The 19,009-nt window shown below is 40.6% G+C and overlaps 1 protein-coding gene across 1 annotated transcript in view; it reads left to right on the top strand.

Annotated features, from left to right (window-relative positions):
* Nucleotides 1–15,601, top strand: part of lipeb (lipase, hormone-sensitive b) — a 110,680-nt gene extending 95,079 nt beyond the window's left edge. The window contains exons 10-13 of the mRNA XM_083890278.1: nucleotides 1,667–1,852; nucleotides 3,824–4,011; nucleotides 13,467–13,733; nucleotides 14,168–15,601. Of these exons, the coding sequence (XP_083746404.1) occupies nucleotides 1,667–1,852; nucleotides 3,824–4,011; nucleotides 13,467–13,733; nucleotides 14,168–14,572 (1,046 nt within the window). The 3' untranslated portion in view covers nucleotides 14,573–15,601. The remainder of the gene's footprint in view (nucleotides 1–1,666; nucleotides 1,853–3,823; nucleotides 4,012–13,466; nucleotides 13,734–14,167) is intronic.
* Nucleotides 15,602–19,009: the final 3,408 nt, after the last annotated feature.

Here is a 19,009-nt window from a genome sequence, read left to right on the forward strand (position 1 = left end):
ATAATTTAAATTTGTGTTGTTTAATTTTAATTATTGCATTGAAAAACTGAATCTGAGTAGTATAATTTGAAATTGAATTTTTCAAAATCTTTCACATTCAGTTCTCAAAATTCAGATTCAGTTCTCATAATTCAGATTCATATTACTGTTCCACCATCATCCTGTCATCAAGGATGATGGTGGAACAATGGAGCGCGGATACAGGATAATCTCTTTGGTTTGTCGCCAGAACACAGCAGCAGAGAAAACAAACCTGAAATAAATATTTTTCTGTGTCCCAGAGCGCGGTTTTAAGATCATTGGACATTCCATTTTAAATCACACCACAAATGTTCAATAATATTCAGGTCTGAGGACTGAGATGGCCATTCCAGAACGTCATATTTGTTCCTCTGCATGAATGCCTTAGTAGATTTTGAGCAGTGTTTAGGGTCGACTTGTTGAAAGATCCAGCCCTGGCACAACTTAAGCTTTGTCACTGATTCCTGGACAGGTCATTTTCAGGTCATTTGAGAGTTGTTTTGAGGCTCCCGTGTTGCCACTCTTCAGAGAAGATGCAAAGAGGAGAAACACACTTACAATTGGCCTCCTTAAATACCCTTTCTCACGATTGGATTCACCTGTGTATGGAGGTAAAGGGTCACTGAGGTTACCAAACCAATTTTGAGTTCCAATAATTAGTGCTTAAGGTATTGAAATCAATAAAATGACAAGGGTGCCTAAATTTATGCATATGCCTAATTTTGTTTAAATAATTCTTGCACACTTTCTGTAAATCATATAAACTTTATTTTGCTTCTCAAATATCACTGTGTTTGTCTCCTATATGGTATATTTAACTGAAATTTCTTATCCAAACAACCAATGATTTATAAAGGAAAATCATGAACATTTACAGGGGTGCCCAAACTTTTGCATACCACTGTGTATGTATGTATATGTATATATATATATATATATATATGTATATATACATATATACACATATATACACATATATATACATATACATATATATATACATATACATACATACACAGTGGTATGCAAAAGTTTGGGCACCCCTGTAAATGTAAACATTTTCCTTTATAAATCATTGGTTGTTTGGATACATATATATATATGTATATATATACATATATATTTACATACACATATATATGTGTATATATATATACACATATATATGTGTATATATATATACACATATATATATATACATATATATGTGTATATATATATATATACATAATAGTTTTATGGCAAAACTGACTTAAAGTGCATTATGCACCCCAAATACCTTCCCAAGCAACAGTCCAACTTATTATGACTCTCATTAACTTATGTTGACTTTTCGTGCTGCTTGAGTAAAAATTGTCCCAATTTTCTTAAATATTATTGTGTCACAAAAGGAGAAGTGATGACTATTTAATTCTGCTAACGCCTGACACAGAGATATTGTTTATCTCTGTCTCCTTTCAAACCAAACTGAAAACAATTTTCTGTTCACTGTCATTACAGTACATTTTTTACCCTGCTATTATACATTTCATAATATCACTTTGCCGTCTTTTCTGTTGTTATTTATTCATGGTTATTTAAGGATAACACTTTCATCTCTATGGCGCATCTGTCATTACCTCCTCCTCTGTGTTCCCTCCTACAGGCAATGAGCCACAGACTGAAAAGCAGGTAGAGAAAGTGAGCACACTGAGCCTGGTGAGGAGAGACACGGCACTGCTGCTGCAAGATTTCAGACAGGGAGCCTCCAACTGGATCCACTCGTTTCTGCATTCTAGCAGAGCCACGTCTTCTCCCAGCACAGCTGTAGAGGCAACACCAGGAGCCACTGGTATAACACCACCCTCTGTCACTGTTTTGTATGGATGTGTTTTTTAGGGCATGTTCGTGTTTGTGTTCAAAATGCTGCTTGTGTCTTTGATCTACCGACATTAGATCGAGATTTGACTTGACATTCAACTGGTAACAAAGTTATTCACTCATTCTTTCTTATTAAATATTGTTTTATTCACTTAATTTTATTCATGCTTAAACCAATGGTTACTTTTAAAAAGGCTATCAAAGTGTTAAAAAGCAAGCTATTTCAGTTCTCTTTCAAACCTCCCTCGGTATCTCACTATGGGAAACGCAATCTGGCGTGACCTATCATGGAAGCTCGAGATGCACGGGCCAGCTCGTCCCCGCCCTTCTCGCGTTCTTCTACCGTGAAGATCACTGAGCTCCTCAGCTGTCCTTTTTTTGGATTATTCATTCAACTGCTCTTCAGACGCGCCGTCATGGTGATATTATTCAAGTGCTGCAAGACTTCAAAACACAGCCCCACACACATTGATTCTGGTTTACAGGCTGGATGTGACCAAGACTTCTCTGGCTCATTCAGTCCTGAGTGTGGGTTCAGGTTGATTGTGTGATAGCCCCTGGGAGGGTTTAGGGTGTCGACCCATCGTGGGTCGTAGCTTTGTGGGCTTCAGAGCAAATCCAGGAGTGGGCTATATCTCCCATAGTGAGATACCGAGGGAGGTTTGAAAGAGAATGTTAGGTTACTCACATAACCCAGGTTCTCTGATAACGGAGGGAGGTATCTCACAACACTGCCCTAATTGCTTAGGTGAGGTGGGTGCCACGCCAGAGGGCGTTTCCCACAGTAAGATACCTCACTTGATTATCAGAGAACCGGGGTTACGTGAGTAACCTTACATTTCATCTTTAAACTTTAAAAAACATAGTGTTCTGAGTTTTAGGATATAAAGCAAACTTACATGGATTTTCCCTACCTGCACTAAATGCTTCAATTAAACAGAGGGCTGATAGTGATATTAGCTCCAGAAACGCCACCAGGGGAAACTGTAATGTGACACACCACATTTAGATTGGTTGTCCGTAAGGAAACGAGATACTCGAACCATTTTCAACTTGAAATAGGGGAATGTCATAAGATATCTTGAAGACTGTGATCACTTTTCACTGGACTTTTTTAGATCATATAAGATTCTATTTACTCGCATTTTTGTATTTTATCTGTTTTCTATGAACTTCTTGTGTACCTTGTTGTTTTCTGTCAAAGGACTACAAATGTAAATTGGGTTTCTTGTTATAATCTGGCTTGTACTTATTACTAAATTATAAAAAATATACTCATAGACATTGATTCCCTTTGTTCAGGATGTAACTTGCCAATATTCCCTCCATTCCACCCTGTTGTGTAACACTCCCCATTCATATCAATTTACCTGTTTTTTTGCGCAGCAGGGCTTTGACAGTAATTGTTAATTGTAGCCACCTCAAATCTGGTGGTGAATCGTAATATCCCCAGTGTCCGCTTTGCTAGGTGACACCCCCACAGCTGCAAGCCCAAACTAATGAGAATGTCATCTGTGGGTGTGCATTATTAAACGGCCATTATTAAAGGGATGAGGAGACTGGTGGTGCTTTGTGAGGACACCAGCCATGACAACTCTTACAGCTGTGTTTTGAAGGCTTGCAGCACTTGAATAATATCACCATGACAGCTGCATTTAAATTTTCTCCACCCACTTGTCTTCTTCTTCTTGATTATTACACTTTGCATTTCAGGCTTTGAGCAGTTGGTTGTCAACCAAAGGACATAAGTGAAAATATTAAAGAAAGTCAAAGTGAATTGCTTTTTATTTAATTTCCTCTGTCCCCCAGCTGCTATTCACCTCAAAAGCTAATCAAACTGACCTTTCAATCCTTTACACGCTTTATAATTTAGACTCTTGATGTTTAAGTTTTCAATTAACTTTCTAATTGTTTCAGTCTGTCTTACTGCTTGTCCCAACAGATGCAATGAGAAAGAGCATCTCAGAGGCAGCCTTCTCCTCTCCTCATGCTGACCCTCCTGGCGCCGCTGAGGCCTCTGAGTTCGCCACCAGGAAATTATCTGTAAAGAGCCAGACATGCCAGGACTTGGGAGCTCACAACAGCAACTCCACTTTCCATATTGCACCTTTGATCTCGGAGGAGGACACTGTGAGTCTCATGTATGAGCATGTTTACTGTTTGACAAATGTGCTCCCAAGTGATGCTCTTATCCAGAAGAAGTTAACAGAAATAAATATGTAAAATCAGGGTTGTTTGAGGGATTTTAACCTGTGATTAGAATGATTGCTCAAGAGGGAGACTCGGGCCAGTGCAGTTTATCTCTGCTTTCAGACATGTGGCCTTAAAGCCCAATTTATACTCCTGCGTAAAGTGCTCTGCGTAGGTTACGCAGAGTCCTCTGCGTCGACGCAGAACCTGTTGTAGAGTCTCTGCGTCGTCTCCGGCTGCACGGAATATTTTTTAAGTGTCCGTCACTCCGTCAAGGGACAACGGAGATGGCAAGAGCTGCGATTGGTCCTCAGGACAGGCCGAGCGAAGCTGCTCTGTGCCGGCTCACAGTGAGCACCGAGCGTCCACAGAGGAGGGCGGAGCTGAACACCGCCAAATTCGTCACTGCCGATCTATAAATACGTCATATCTTAACACACACAGCACATGTTTAGACTCTAAATGGCCAATTTCTCGCCTCAAATTATCTTAAAACTGCGTTCTGTGAAACAGAAAAGTGAGAAACGGCCACTGTTTCAACAACAACAGTTTTTCTCCCTCGGACGCCATTGCTCACTGTAGCCAAAGCACAACAACCTTGCGCAGCGACCCCTACTGGTCGGGCGGGAAATTGCAGCGCCTATCCGTCACGACGACGCAGAAGTATATAGGCTCGAGTGGTCTACGTGGTGACGCAGACGGATAACGCATTACGCAGTTGGAGAAGTATAATGTGGCCTTAAGGGATCTTTGCCTTGACCCACAGACACTTACCTTAGCACACAAGGACAGACTAAAGGCTTTCCTGATAAAGTCTACACCTGTTTAACATATTATTTAGAATATGCTTGTCACTGAATTGCCTCTCTTATTTACAAAGCAGTACAGTGCACCTCAATATACCTTATTCTAACTTCAACCAGGGGGTGTGTGGGCCAATGTGTACTTTTGTTACTTTGGTGCAGTAAACCAGCAGTTCCTTGTCTTCACAAGCTAAAAACACGAAATTTCTCTGTTGACTTTGGTATGGAGAGTGAGTGGTGTACGAACTAAAGTTTCTAGATAGAAAAGGATGTCTGCTTGTGAGATTTAGCAGGAGTAGATTTTATTAGGTGAGCCTTGTGTTAAGTGGCTAAATTTAGTTTTTCCTCTGGCATGTGTTCAATGACGGTGAGCATCCCTATCTCAAGCTGGTTCTCATCACAGAGGGGTACATACAGTAATGGTCAGCACTAAAGCCCAATTTATACTTCTGCGTAAAGTGCTCTGCGTAGGCTACGTAGAGACTCTGCGTCGACGCAGAGACTGTCGAAGAGCCTCTGCGTCGTCTCCGGGTGCACGAAATATTTTTTAAGTGTCCGTCACTCCGTCAAGGGACTACGGAGACGGCAAGAGCTGCGATTGGTCCTCAGGACAGGCTGAGCGAAGCTGCTCTGTGCCGGCTCTCAGTGCGCTCCGGGCGTCCTGACAGAGGCGGAGCTGATCCCCGCCGATAACGCCGCTGCCGAACTATAAATACGTCATATCTTAACACACACAGCACATGTTTAGACCCTAAATGGCCAATTTCTCGCCTCAAATTATCTTAAAACTGCGTTCCGTGACAGAAAAGTGAGAAACGGCCACTTTTTCAACAACAACAGTCTTTCTCTTTCTTTATCGGACGCCATTGCTCACTGTAGCCAGAAGCACAACAACCTTGCGCAGCGACCCCTACTGATCGGGCGGGAAATTGCAGCGAGTGTCCGTCACCACGACGCAGAAGTATAAATGCTCGAGGCGTCTCCGTGGTGACGCAGACGGATAACGCATACGCAGTCGGAGAAGTATAATGTGGCCTTAATTGTCAGTACTTCACACGTCTGCTCTTCAAAAAACCTTAAAGGGATACTTCACCGATTTGAATGTGGCTTTGTATTGCTAGAATAGCAGTAGTATTTTTTAGAAAATGTGCTTCCCTCCCTCATTTTTTCCCTGACTTGTAAAAAAATCTGTTTTCCCTTATCCAAATGTGCCCTACTGTGAGTCAAATGACGCGTTTTGCATCACAGTAGGGCAAATTTTGAAAATGGAAAACAGATTTTTTTGAATATATATATATATATATATATATATATATACATACAGTTTCGTTATCTTAATATAAAACTACTCAGACAAAGGCAATATTACATTGTTAAAAATAATTAAAAGCACAGATATCATCAAACCACAAACTTTATTTAAACAATAGTGCACTATCAGATCAAATGAAACAGCAAACATGAAACGACACAAATTAAAAATAAATAAAATTTAGTGATATCCAATAAAAACAAACATAATTTTAAACCACTCACAGAAACTAAAACTACAAATACACCATGCTGCTCCAAGTGAAAGAGACGGGTGATGACACTTTCTCTGGGTGGCTGTAGAGCGAGTGTGTGTCCAATATCCAACTTCAAACCAACTTCACTGCGCTGCATAACAGATGCTTGCACACCGTGGTTTGTTTGTTGACATTTATTTTCTCATTCTGATCGTAGTGTACGCTGAATCCTAAATGATCTCACACAGAGGACTTATACGAAGACGGTGCCTCTTCAAACTTCCTTTTTTCAGAGTCTCGTTCACCCGCGCTGATTGACGCTGAAGGCAGCATGAGCAGAGCAGCTGAGTGCGCAGCTGTGCTCATGTCTCTGCTCCTGTGTGGATCTAATCACGCAGCATTGTGTATTTTAATACATTTTGACGGACTGAAACATACTTTTAATTATTTTTACAATGTAATATTGCCTTTGCTAGTCTGAGCAGTTTTATATTAAGATATCAAAACCGCAACGATACTGTGGCCCCAAAACCGTGATACATACCGAACCTTAGTGCTGGGCGGTATACCGGTTCACACTGAATACCGGTTTATATTTTCGTTATATGAATTTTTAATATACCGCCATACCGGTGTATTTGATTACAACTTTCTGAACGCTGTGCCAAGCGACACTGTTTTAGACGGAGAACTTTTCAATGTTACGCATCTAAACACGCATGGTGAGACTGCGAGGTTTGAGGTTTAACCCATTGACGCCGGGAAAGCGGCTGCACGTTTTATTCTGCCATAGACCCCGGTAAAGCGGATACGTCAATTTTCGGGGTAAGGGTTCCTCACGACATTGTTTTGAAATGACTTGCGAACATAGAGGACTTTGACAGCGGAGAGATTTCTGAAGGCAGTGATTTTGAGGATTTCTTCTTCGATGACGTCATCGCTGATAACTTTGAAGGCGCTGAACAAATCTACCAGGATTTATGGTTAAGACATAATTATGTTTGACAAGGTCGGCGATAATGACGATAAATATCACCGTAATCTACGGAGTATTTACAATCGCGCACCAGGGGTGACAGTGGATTTAACTGCAGATGCCGCAGCGCTGTAAGCACTATCACCGTCACATGTGAAAAAAACAAAATCCAAATATGATCCCCAGAAGTTCTGTTTTCAAACGTTGCGGTATCAGTTCTGCCTTTGCACACACCCCCTTCAGACGGTGAAACGGAGCGAGTGTGCTAAAATAACCCTTACCCGGAAGAAAGCTTGAAGAACTACAATTTGTACAGGATTACAATATAGAGACGTGTGGGGTTCTATAGTTCTAAAGTGTCAACAAACCCAGGCATAATAAAAGTTCAGTCTATTTTTTGAAGGTGTAACTGGGTTGGGTATTTATTCTAGATAACATACTAGATGGCGCAACACCATTAAAACGAGCTAGCTAACGCTGTTTTCGGTTAACATTAGCACTTATGTGGGTTAGGGATAGCCTATCCACTGTATTAATTCTAGATACTATACTAGATGACGAAACAACATTAAAATGCGCTGCCAACATGTTCTATGGTTCTCAAATGTTAATTAAACACGTTTACTGTACTACTTCTTCAGATTTACTGACTATATGCCGCAATCCACAATGCTCTCCTGTTACCAGGGGGGGCGCTAATGTAAGAAACGCTGTCATGGGTCGTATTCGAGGGCACGCACAAACGACCTATGTGGTCGTATGAGTTGGAGGGCTTGTTGGGCGGGAGAGAAAGAGTGAGGTCTGCGGTCTTGGTCATTAGCTCATTTACTTATTTTTGTTTAGGTAATGTGTTGTGAAATATTTTTAAACTTAAATAAACTACATATACAGGTAGTTATGTCTCCTGTTATTGACGTAATGCTGTCAATAACGCCTTACAGTCTGACTGATTAAAAAGCTCCCAGATGCAGCGGATGCAACGCACCACAGATGCGTAATGCAAATACTATGCGAATTTAATCGAATATTTGTGTTTTTTAGAGGGAATATCCGAATATCATTTTTTAGCAATTTTGGAAGCCCTAGTAAGCATGTCTTGGAATATGAAGAATGCATGAAGTTAAGGTCTGCACTCTTCACATCAGTAGGTAACACAGGGAATTGTTATAAAAGATGTTGATTTGCACAGTGAAAGTTCTGTATTTTGACTGCAATTGTCTTTGAATTCCGATTCCTCACTTCATTAAAATCACGAGTAGCTCTTTTTTTCTTCTTTCTTCTATGTGAACCAGTACTAGTGTGGAGTTATTCTACAGTATTCATGACAGTAAAATAGACCATCCTAAATTAATCTACTGCAGCAATTCTATTCTCAACCAGTAGAAAATAACAAAAACACCTGATTATGCATGAAAAGAAAAATACCGTCATATACCGTGAAACTGTTAGAATTTTGAAAAATACCGTGATATATATTTTTGGTCATACTGCCCAGCACTACCGAACCGTGGAGAAACTGTACCGTTGCATCCCTAAAATATAAATATATATGTATGTGTGTATATGGGTTAATGACATGACATCCAAGTTCATAATTTAAAAAAAACTAAAAATGACTGAATGAAGCCTGTCATATTTGGGACAAGAGTCAGGACCTTAAATCACTTGCACAAAACTTTTGATCAGCATTTGTTTGTCATTTAAACCTGTGTGCGCAGAGAGCGCGAGGCATTGTTGGCACGGGGCGGGAGAGAGAGAGAGAGAGAGTGAGCGAGCGAGAGAGAGCTCTGAGCTCTTGGTCATTAGTTCATTTACTTATTTGTGTGTAGGTAATATGTTGTGAAATATGTTTAAACTTAAATAAACGACACATACAGGTAGTGATTCGTTTTTGTATTTTTAGTTGGATATTGGATGTGAACTGATTTTATTTCTATGTTAAAATGTTATATTAAAGAAAATATGCAAAAATATATATATTTCAGTATGCTGTAAAGTGGTTTAAAAAAATTTAATCGGAATCGGCTAAAATCGGTATCGGCAGGTCAAACTTCTTGGAAAATCGGAAATTGGAATCGGCCCCAAAAATGGCAATCGGTGTATCCCTAGTTTTTTCCCTTATATCAATAGTTTTAAAGCTGCTAAAATAACTGCAAAACGTGTCCAGCAATTTACATTTCCTAAATATCAGGGTGGTGCAACCATAAACATTGGACTTTACTTTGAAGTCAAGAGACAATAGCTGTAAAGTGAATGTTGCATCAGCCAGAGGACCCCCAGATACCATTGGGACTACGATAAAAGTTTTGTAGATCTCTTTCAAATACTGATAAAAAAATATCTACGCTTAACAAAAATATAAACGCACAAAGAAAAACTTGTAGTTATTGTTAGGGATGGGAATTTCACACATTTTTAGAGTCGATTGTCGAGGTCCACGTGTCGAATTTTTGTCGACTTTTTTTTTTCTTTTTTTTACAGCAGCATCAACAGCAGCAGTGTAAACTATTATACACTGTAGTACTTCATTTTATGCTCAAAAACAACATGGCTGTAATGTCCATTATGACCATCAGAACAGCGATAATAAAAATGAGGGGCACGTGTCGATTGTCGATCGATTTGTCGACAAAAAAGTCCCATCCCTAGTTATTGTTATGTGACAAAACAGAGTAACTATCCAAAAATAACAGTACAACTTTATCAATAAAGTGGCTTTAATTTGCGAGCATTAGGATCAATTTCAAAACAAAAGTCCTGGAGTAATGGCAGGAAGAACACAATGGGGGTCGATGATCCAAAACTTCAATAGCGTGTGTCCACCATTAGCCTCACACAGAGCCGTACACCGGCGACGGATGGACATCATCAGGTTGTCGATTGTGGCCTGGAATGATCGTGGAATGATGCACATTCAGTTGTGTTGCCACAGCTGTAACACTCAACCCGGCACTCAGCATGCCAATGGCATGCTCCCTCATGATTTGTGACATCTGTGGCATATTGACAAAGTGACAAAAGTCCACATTTTGGTGTGTCCTTTTATTGACCAGACCATAAGGAGTGTCTGTGTACGGTCACGCATAATGACCACCACTCTGTCATGCTCCATGACTCTCGTGAGTTGAAATACTCAATCTGATATTGTAGTCAATACGAGTGGCCAAGTGACACTGGACTACTGGGTTTGAGCAAAACAAATCATTCCATAAACAAATGCATCAAGAATCTAAGCAAATGTCATACTATTTTTGTTCACCATTTCAAGTTTGTGCGTTTATATTTTTGTTGAGTATACTTTCAACGATACAGTGGTATGAAAAAGTTTGGGCACCCCTGTTTATAAACCAATGATTTATATATATATAAGTCATTGGTTGTTTGGATAAGAAATTTCAGTTAAATTTATCATATAGTAGACAAACACAGTGATATTTGAGAAGTAAAATAGAGTTTATATGATTTACAGTAAGTGTGCAAGAATTATTTAAACAAAATTAGGCAATTTTATTGATTTCAATACCTTCATTACTAATTATTAGAACTCAAAATTGGTTTGGTAACCTCAGTGACCCTTGACATCCATTCACAGGTGAATCCAATCATGAGAACGGTTATTTAAGGCCAATTATCAGTGTTTCTTCTCTTTGCATCTTCTCTGAAGAGTGGCAACATGGGAACCTCAAAACAACTCTCAAATGACATGAAAACAATGATTGTTCAACATCATGGTTTAGGGGAAGGACACAGAAAGCTATCTCAGAGATTTAAGCTCTCAGTTTCAGCTGTGAGGAATTGGAGTTCTAGTTAACCTCTTGTCCCAGCGACAAAAGCGTCATAAAACCATATCTAACTTTAACAAACGCATACATGCTGCATACCCACAGAAAGGTCAGAAACTCAGCTGAAAGCTGAAACCATTCTTATGTTCACCAAACAATGTTAAAACACTGACGGATCAAACCAGCAGGAGTGGAAAAAAAACGTTACAGCGCACAGATTGAAAAGCGGCACCGGAGCATCATCGTGATTATGTAAACAAAAAAAACACTTGTCGGCTGGACAGCGGAAAACCCATAGATTCCAGTCAACCATTTTTTATCACTCTACGACCAAGATTCACGGATCCAGCCCCAAAATAAGAGCAAAACAACTGACTTTCAAGAAATACAAGCAGAAATGTTGTCTTACCTATACTGTTTATCAGAACAAGTTATTTCCACCAGAATATGCATTTATGTCCTTTTGACTCGCTAATGAAGTGACTCTCACGCATTTTGAGACCGAGGTCTGATTCTCCCGGTTTAGAGGTTTGAAACGAGCTGTCAATCACCCTAATTGACCAAGGTAAGCCAGAGCTATGGCGCTGCGTAACTGAAGACGCTGCAGAGTCACAGAGTTATTACGCACCGCACAGGGAGCATCGATTTACAGACAGTTATAATACTTTTTTTTTTTTTTTTCAAAACAAGTTCTTTTAAGATCTGTAGTGACATGTAAATAAAAATAAATGGGTTTTAATAATTTGGTACCTAAGAAATCTCAAATGGCACAGATGGTGCCAAGCTGTGCCAACAGAGAGAACGCCGAGACATCTCTTTACTAAAACCTCTGTAATTTCACTCTGCTTCATTTCAGCAGCATCAGACTTTGCACAGCTCATGTCCACATGTTGTTACATGACCTCCATGTGTTTTTAAGCTCCTACTGCATATTTCAAAGGTGATATTTGCTTTAAAATGCCATATTTTTTTAGGCGAGAGAAAAAAATCCTTCAGTTATGCTGTGTTCCATGTACATTTACTCTGACACAGTGGTATCAACAGTGAAACTTACACTCTGGTGGAATCTCACAAGTGTTATCTTTATTTTAATAACAAGATAGTCCACATAGAGCTTGTAACTGCAGAGCTTTACTCTATTTAGTTTGGGCATGTCATTTTTGAGCAGGGACTCCAAAAAGAGGGTCAGGGAAGAAGTGGTTAAGGCCCGAAGTGGCAGACCAAAAAAAATCTCAGATAAGCAGAGGTTAAGGATGGTGAGAACAGTCACAGTCAACCCACAGACCAGCTTCAAAGACCTACAACATCATCTTGCTGCAGATGGTGTCACTGTGCATCGTTCAACTATTCAGCGCACTTTCCAAGGAGATGCTGTATGGAAGAGTAATGCAGAAAAAGCCTTTTCTCTGCACCCGCCACAAACAGAGTCGCTTGAGGTATGCTAAAGCACATTTGGACAAGCCAGCTTCATTTTGGAATTTTGGAATAAACTAAAATAGAGTTATTTGGGCAAAAGAAGGAGCAGAAAAAGAACACAGCATTCCAAGAAAAACACTTGCTACCTACAGTAAAATTTGGTGGTGGTTCCATCATGCTGTGGGGCTGTGTGGCCAGTGCAGGGACTGGGAATCTTGTTAAAGTTGGGGTCACATGGATTCCACTCTATATCAGCAGATTCTGGAGAACAATGTCCAGGAATCCGTGACAAAGAAGTTGAAGTTGTGCGGGGATGGATCTTTCAACAAGACAACGACCCTAAACACTGCTCAAAATCTACTAAGGCATTCATGCAGAGGATCAAATACAACGTTCTGGAATGGCCATCTCAGTCCCCAGACCTGAATATTATTGAACATTTGTGGTGTGATTTAAAGCGGGCTGTCCATGCTCAGAAACCATCAAACCTGACTGAACTGGAGATGTTTTGTAAAGAACATCAATGAAACAAGCGTGGTATTTCCGTTTCTCGTTCATTGGTTTCAATGAAAAAACAAACGATCAAAACGTACACAGACCCTGTCGTCTTCCAATTCCTCACAATGTTCCTCACAGTTGAAACTGAGAGCTTAAATCTCTGAGATAGCTTTCTGTATACTTCCCCTAAACCATGATGTTGAACAATCATTGTTTTCAGTTGAGAGTTGTTTTGAGGCTCCCATGTTGCCAATCTTCAGAGAAGTTGCAAAGAGGAGAAACACTTACAATTGGCCTCCTTAAATACCCTTTCTCATGATGGGATTGAGGCCAAGGGTCATGTATGTATTTAACATGTGTTTATGTGCTGTCTAATAACATTGCATCATTCATTGTCCTTTCTTTCACACAGGCAGAGGATGCTAATTTCTTCCTCTGCAAGGACCCAGACCCCTCAATGTTGAGTGATCTGTCTTTGGTGGCTATACCACCACCTGCTGGAGAGGAGGTATCTGAGTCGGGGGTCTCGAGAGAGTTTCCACTGGGGTTTGAGCCACTGCGTTCAGAGCAGCTGGCTGAGATGCAGATGCATAGCTCTCCTGTGGTCAAAGATCCTTTCTGCTCACCTCTTTTGGCCCCTGATAGTTTGCTGAAAGGACTGCCTCCTGTTCACATAGTGGTAAGAAGGACTAACTGTTGGAATGACTGATGAGATGATGAATGAAAATAGAAAGTTGTGGAATATACATGGTTAAATATGATGACACATTGGTCAAAGGTACAAGTGCAGTTTTATTATACATGCCTGTTAGAGTTTGTTGAGTTGGACTATACATTAGACGGGTAGTATCAGACAGCTGTCATACTTTGCTTTGTCAGTTAGATAGTGTGTGATGGCAGAAGAGAGGCTGTTATGAAATTGAGTTGCTGGAGTGAGTCAGCAAGAGTGCAAAGAAAGCAGGGACAAAAGAGAGTGGGATGTCTGCCCTTTTTTGCTTCGTCCCTTAATTAAGATTCTTGACATGTCTGAATGGAATCCTAATTAGTTTTTTATCCATTCATGCCCCTTACTTCCCTCTCCCTTCATCTTCTTCTTCTTCTCTGCTGTCTCAGGCTTGTGCATTGGACCCCATGTTGGACGACTCTGTCATGTTTGCCAAGCGTCTAAGGAGCCTGGAGCAGCCTGTTACTCTGTGTGTGGTGGACGACCTCCCCCATGGCTTCCTTAGCCTCTCACAGCTCTCCAGGGAGACGAGGGAGGCCGCCAACGTCTGCATGGAGCGGATTCGCGCCGTCTTCACTCTTGAGGACACTCCCCCAGAGCCACGCAAGCACCGGAAGCTGGAACGGACCGACGGGGGTGTGTCAGCCTCTTCCGGGGAAGCTTCCTCTCTTTTCATTGGACCTATTGAACAAGAGAAGCACGCTGTTGGGCGTGGGGTCAAAGTTATTGACGAAGAGGACTTAGTTTCTGATGCGGTCCAGAGCAACACTGATGCTGGTGAAATTGGAGCTTAAATGAGGTTAGATTTAAATTAAGGAACTGCCATTCACCCGTGGAGTGAAGAGAGTAAATTAAATTAAGAAAGTAAATGTAGGCAGTTTTGTGCCTAAAAGATGGAAAGATAAAACCCAGAAGGAAGAAAGGAGGTGGTAAAGGAGAATGCCGGGTTTTTAGGACAGAAATCTAAACGCTCCAGCGAAAACCCACTCATGAAAGACATGTTTAAGAACAACATGGTCATTTACTACTTAGATCTAGGACCAGCACTCACCCATGTAGTACACATTTAGGTAACAGAGCTGCTGTCAGGTTTAAGCAGAGCAGAATATTTCTGGAGACGAAACCTAAATGGGTGATTCATTTCGGCCGAGCCAGTCATTTGTGGCCCCAATGAGATGACCGTGGGCACATTTAATGCTTCTGTATCGAGTTGTCCCCCATCAAAATGTCACTTGTCCTTTACAGAGCTGCTCTAAATCACATTTAATAACTGCACACTGTGTTCTCCATTACAGCGGTTTGACATTCAATACAGCTCACTGTATATAATAAATCTGTTGACTTTCTCTGTAATAGAATTACAAAGCAAAAACACAAAGAAAAGCTCCCAAAACTGGACAAACTCATTTTGCTTACATTTTGTTTGCAGATTTTAATCACGTCAGCAACACTATGCAGTCTTGTTATTTATATCTGTTTTTGTTGTTGTTGTTTTTTTTTTTTAAATGTAGAATAATCATGAATCATTAGATGTTTATGTTCTTATATGTCCTGTATACATTTTTAAATATTTGACCTCTGCCTCATCACTGGACTTGTTGTCAGTAATGCATATTGATGGGCTAGTTTCCAGTGATCTCTCCAGATACTGCCTGGTGCTTAATTTTTTTTTAGTTTTGATGTTTTTTTTAATGCAAATATTGCATTTCCTTGATTATTCAGTGAATTTTGTGGCGTTGCACTGATATTCATTATCTTCCCAACATGTACAGTTCATGCTCGAAAATGGGTATTTTTAAGACTCACATCAACAATAATTTGTTGTGTGAGCCTGAAAGAGACATCCTTTAAAAAAAATAAAAAAAATAAACTGAATATAGTTTCTTGACCTTCTCCCTTGACCTTCTCCCAGAACTGTAGAGTAGAGAGAGAGAGACAAAGCTCAGCCCTGAACTATCAATACATATTTTAGACTTCACTGCACTGATTTACTCCACCAGCTGTTATTGCTTAACCACTTCTTCCCTGACCCTCTTTTTGGAGTCCCTGCTCGAAAATGACATGCCCAAACTAAATAGAGTAGGGCCCTATGATTTCCGTGTTAACGGAATCGCGGACGGAATCGCGGAATTGGCCAATAAAAACGGAATCTAATGTTAAACGCGGAATATCGCGGAAATTGACATAATGTGACTGAAATGCTGTCATCGTGACGAGAAGGAACGTTTGTCTGGAGAAATGTTCCGGGGAACGCTCATTCGTGGCACCACCCGTGCATCTCCCCACAAACACTCACCCGGCCAGGGTTTCCCCCAGTGCGTGTTTTGCTCGTTTATTTACTTTATATAAATGTTTTTTCTAAACCGCGGAACAAGTGCGCTGCGCCCGCATGTAACAGGCGAGCGTCCCCTTGTCCAGGTGCCGATTGAAACTCAAGTCACACCATCAAATACGCCATTATTACGGTTATATTTTTATTGTCAATAAAGATGTTATATTTAGGAATGCGCCGATAATTCGGCGGCCGAACCACGGCGAGTAAACTGTGGAACATCGCCTATTAAATGCTGGAAAGTCTCTGCGCAAAAGTGAAACGTATGAACTCCCCGCGACATTCACTTCACACCAGAGAACAATCTTTCTCTTTGAACAGTTAAATAAAGACATCGGCTCATCTGATGCATCTGTTATTCCCTTAATTGCAGAGTTGTAGGGGTAATATTGCGTGTAGAGAAATGATCCAGACGGATACGGAGAAGCGGACGGCGCAGGAGAGGGAGAACAGTACAGCGCAGGGGCGGTGCGCAGAAATCCGTCTGCACCAGATGAGGGGGCACTACCACTTTTTTATTTATGTTAATTATTTTACTTTTAAATGTGACCAGCATTGCATGGCTTGTTTTAAGATTCACTGGCATTTACTTAATTAGGATTTAACTTAAGTGAAAACAATTGAACAATTGAGAAGTCAGTGGATTCAAGAAGAATTTCAGTGGACATTTTATTCACTGACACAAAAAGCACACATTCTATGGTGGTAAAGTAAGTATAAAAGGTAAAAAAAATTTAAACGGAAAAAATGGAATTCTAAAAAATTAAAACGGAATTTGGAAAAAAATCAAATGGAATTTGGAAAAAAATAAAACGGATTTCATAGGGCCCTAATAGAGTAAATCTCTGCAGTTACAAGCTCTATGTGGATTATCTTGGTATCAAAATACAGATAACACTTGTGAGATTTCACCAGAGGTGTGAGATTCCACCAGAGGTGTAAGTTTCACTGTAGATGCCACTGTGTCAGAGTAAATGTACATGGAACACAGCATAACTGAAGGATTTTTTTTTCTCTCGCCTAAAAAAATATTGCATTTTAAAGCAAATATCACCTTTAAAATATGCAGTAGGAGCTTAAGGTCAAGTAACAACATGTGGACATGAGCTGTGCAAAGTCTGATGCTGTTGAAGTGAAGCAGAGTGAAATTACAGAGGTTTTAGTAAAGAGATGTCTAGGCGTTCTCTCTGTTGGCACAGCTTGGCACCATCTGTGCCATTTGAGATTTCTTAAGTACCAAATTATTAAAAACCCATTTAATTGTATTTATATGTCACTACGGGTCTAAAAAGAACTTGTTTTGAAAAAAAAAAAAGTATGATAACTGTCTGTAAATCGATGCTCCCTGTGCGCCATAGCCCTGACTTACCTTGGTCAATTAGGGTGATTGACAGCTCGTTTTAAACCTCTAAACCGGTAGAATCAGACCCGGTCCCAAAATGCATTGGGAATCACTTCGTTAGCGAGTCAAAAGGACATAAATGCATATGATGCATTTGTGCGGACATTCGCCTTTCTCTAATCAGAATGATCTAATGTTGCTCTGTAATGATCAACCAGACCGGGATTTGTTCCCAAAGCATGCTGGAAAGTGTAGTTAATAAGAAGTGGTTTTGTTCTGGTGGAAATAACTTGTTTTGAACAGCAAAGGTAAGACAACATTTCTGCTTGTATTTCTTGACAGTCAGTTGTTGTTTTGCTCTTATTTTGGGGCTGGATCCTGCTGGTTTGATCCATCTGTGTTTTAATGTGTTTCGTGAACATAAGAATGGTTTATATGAGCTTTTAGGTGAGTTTCTGACTTTCTTAATGTAGGTATGCACTATGCAGCATGTCTGTGTTTGTTAAAGTTAGATATGGTTTTATGACGCTTTTGTCGCTGAGTCTGACGCTGCCCCCCGTAACGGGGGCAACCGTGAAGAAGAGGTTAAAGTGATAGTTGAAGTTTTTTTGAAGTGGAGGGTTTCGGGGAACTAACCTGAGACATAGAAGAAAAAAATATACATGGCTGCCAGTGGGAACACAAGGATTTTAGCCTCTTAAAAGGAACCCCGGCTATAAAACTTGTAGTTCTTAAAAGATAAATGTTAGTATCAGTTTTAATAAATTGATATAAAAAACCAACTTGATGTCTTCGTTTTTATAAAATTTGTAAAAATAGTTTAACTCGTAGGTCGCCGTTGTTGTTTACGTCGCAATGCACTCTGGGTAGTGACTTAAAAAGGTTGTACTGGGGGCTTCGGGACCCTGTTGTGACTGTTCAGCACAAACATGTCATCTGTTCAGCCTTTTCAATTTGAACCCGAGCGAAACATACAGGAGGAGGACAGCACTGACAATGTTTCACAAAACGAGCATCAAAATGAAGCGCAAGAAAGACGGGATGAGGCGAGAGTGGGACAAAACCGGTGGTGTACGTGCGGCAACTGCGTCTCCATATATGGATATACAGTGACGCGGCGACTGCAGACGTGGGTTGTCTGCTCAGGAGAGCATCCAGCGTCTCTCGTCTCTGCCGCTTTTTAACGCGGATTTCACTCGCTTCACGCGGGCGTTTAGGCTCCTTATGTGGGAGAATTGTCGGACAGGCATTTGGTTTAAGTCTCCGTTTGTATCCACCCGCTCCGGTGAGGTCTTTTAGCAGCTGTGGGCGACTAAAAGCCTCAAATGCTTATGGCGAAAAATGTCGAGAACACAGCCGCGGATCTTTAGGAAGTTGTCCTTCCACAGGCATCTTCCCACTCCTTTCTCCTCTTGTCAGTGGGAAAGCTGTGTAAACTCACAGCACTTCCCTTATTGCCTTTCGATAAAAGCCAATCGAAAGTCGCCCACAGCTGCTAAAAGACCTCACCGGAGCGGGTGGATACAAACGGAGACGTAAACCAAATGCCTGTCCGAC

This window comes from Microchirus variegatus, assembly GCF_963457635.1.
Source record: "Microchirus variegatus genome assembly, chromosome: 1".
NCBI classification, from domain to species: domain Eukaryota; kingdom Metazoa; phylum Chordata; class Actinopteri; order Pleuronectiformes; family Soleidae; genus Microchirus; species Microchirus variegatus.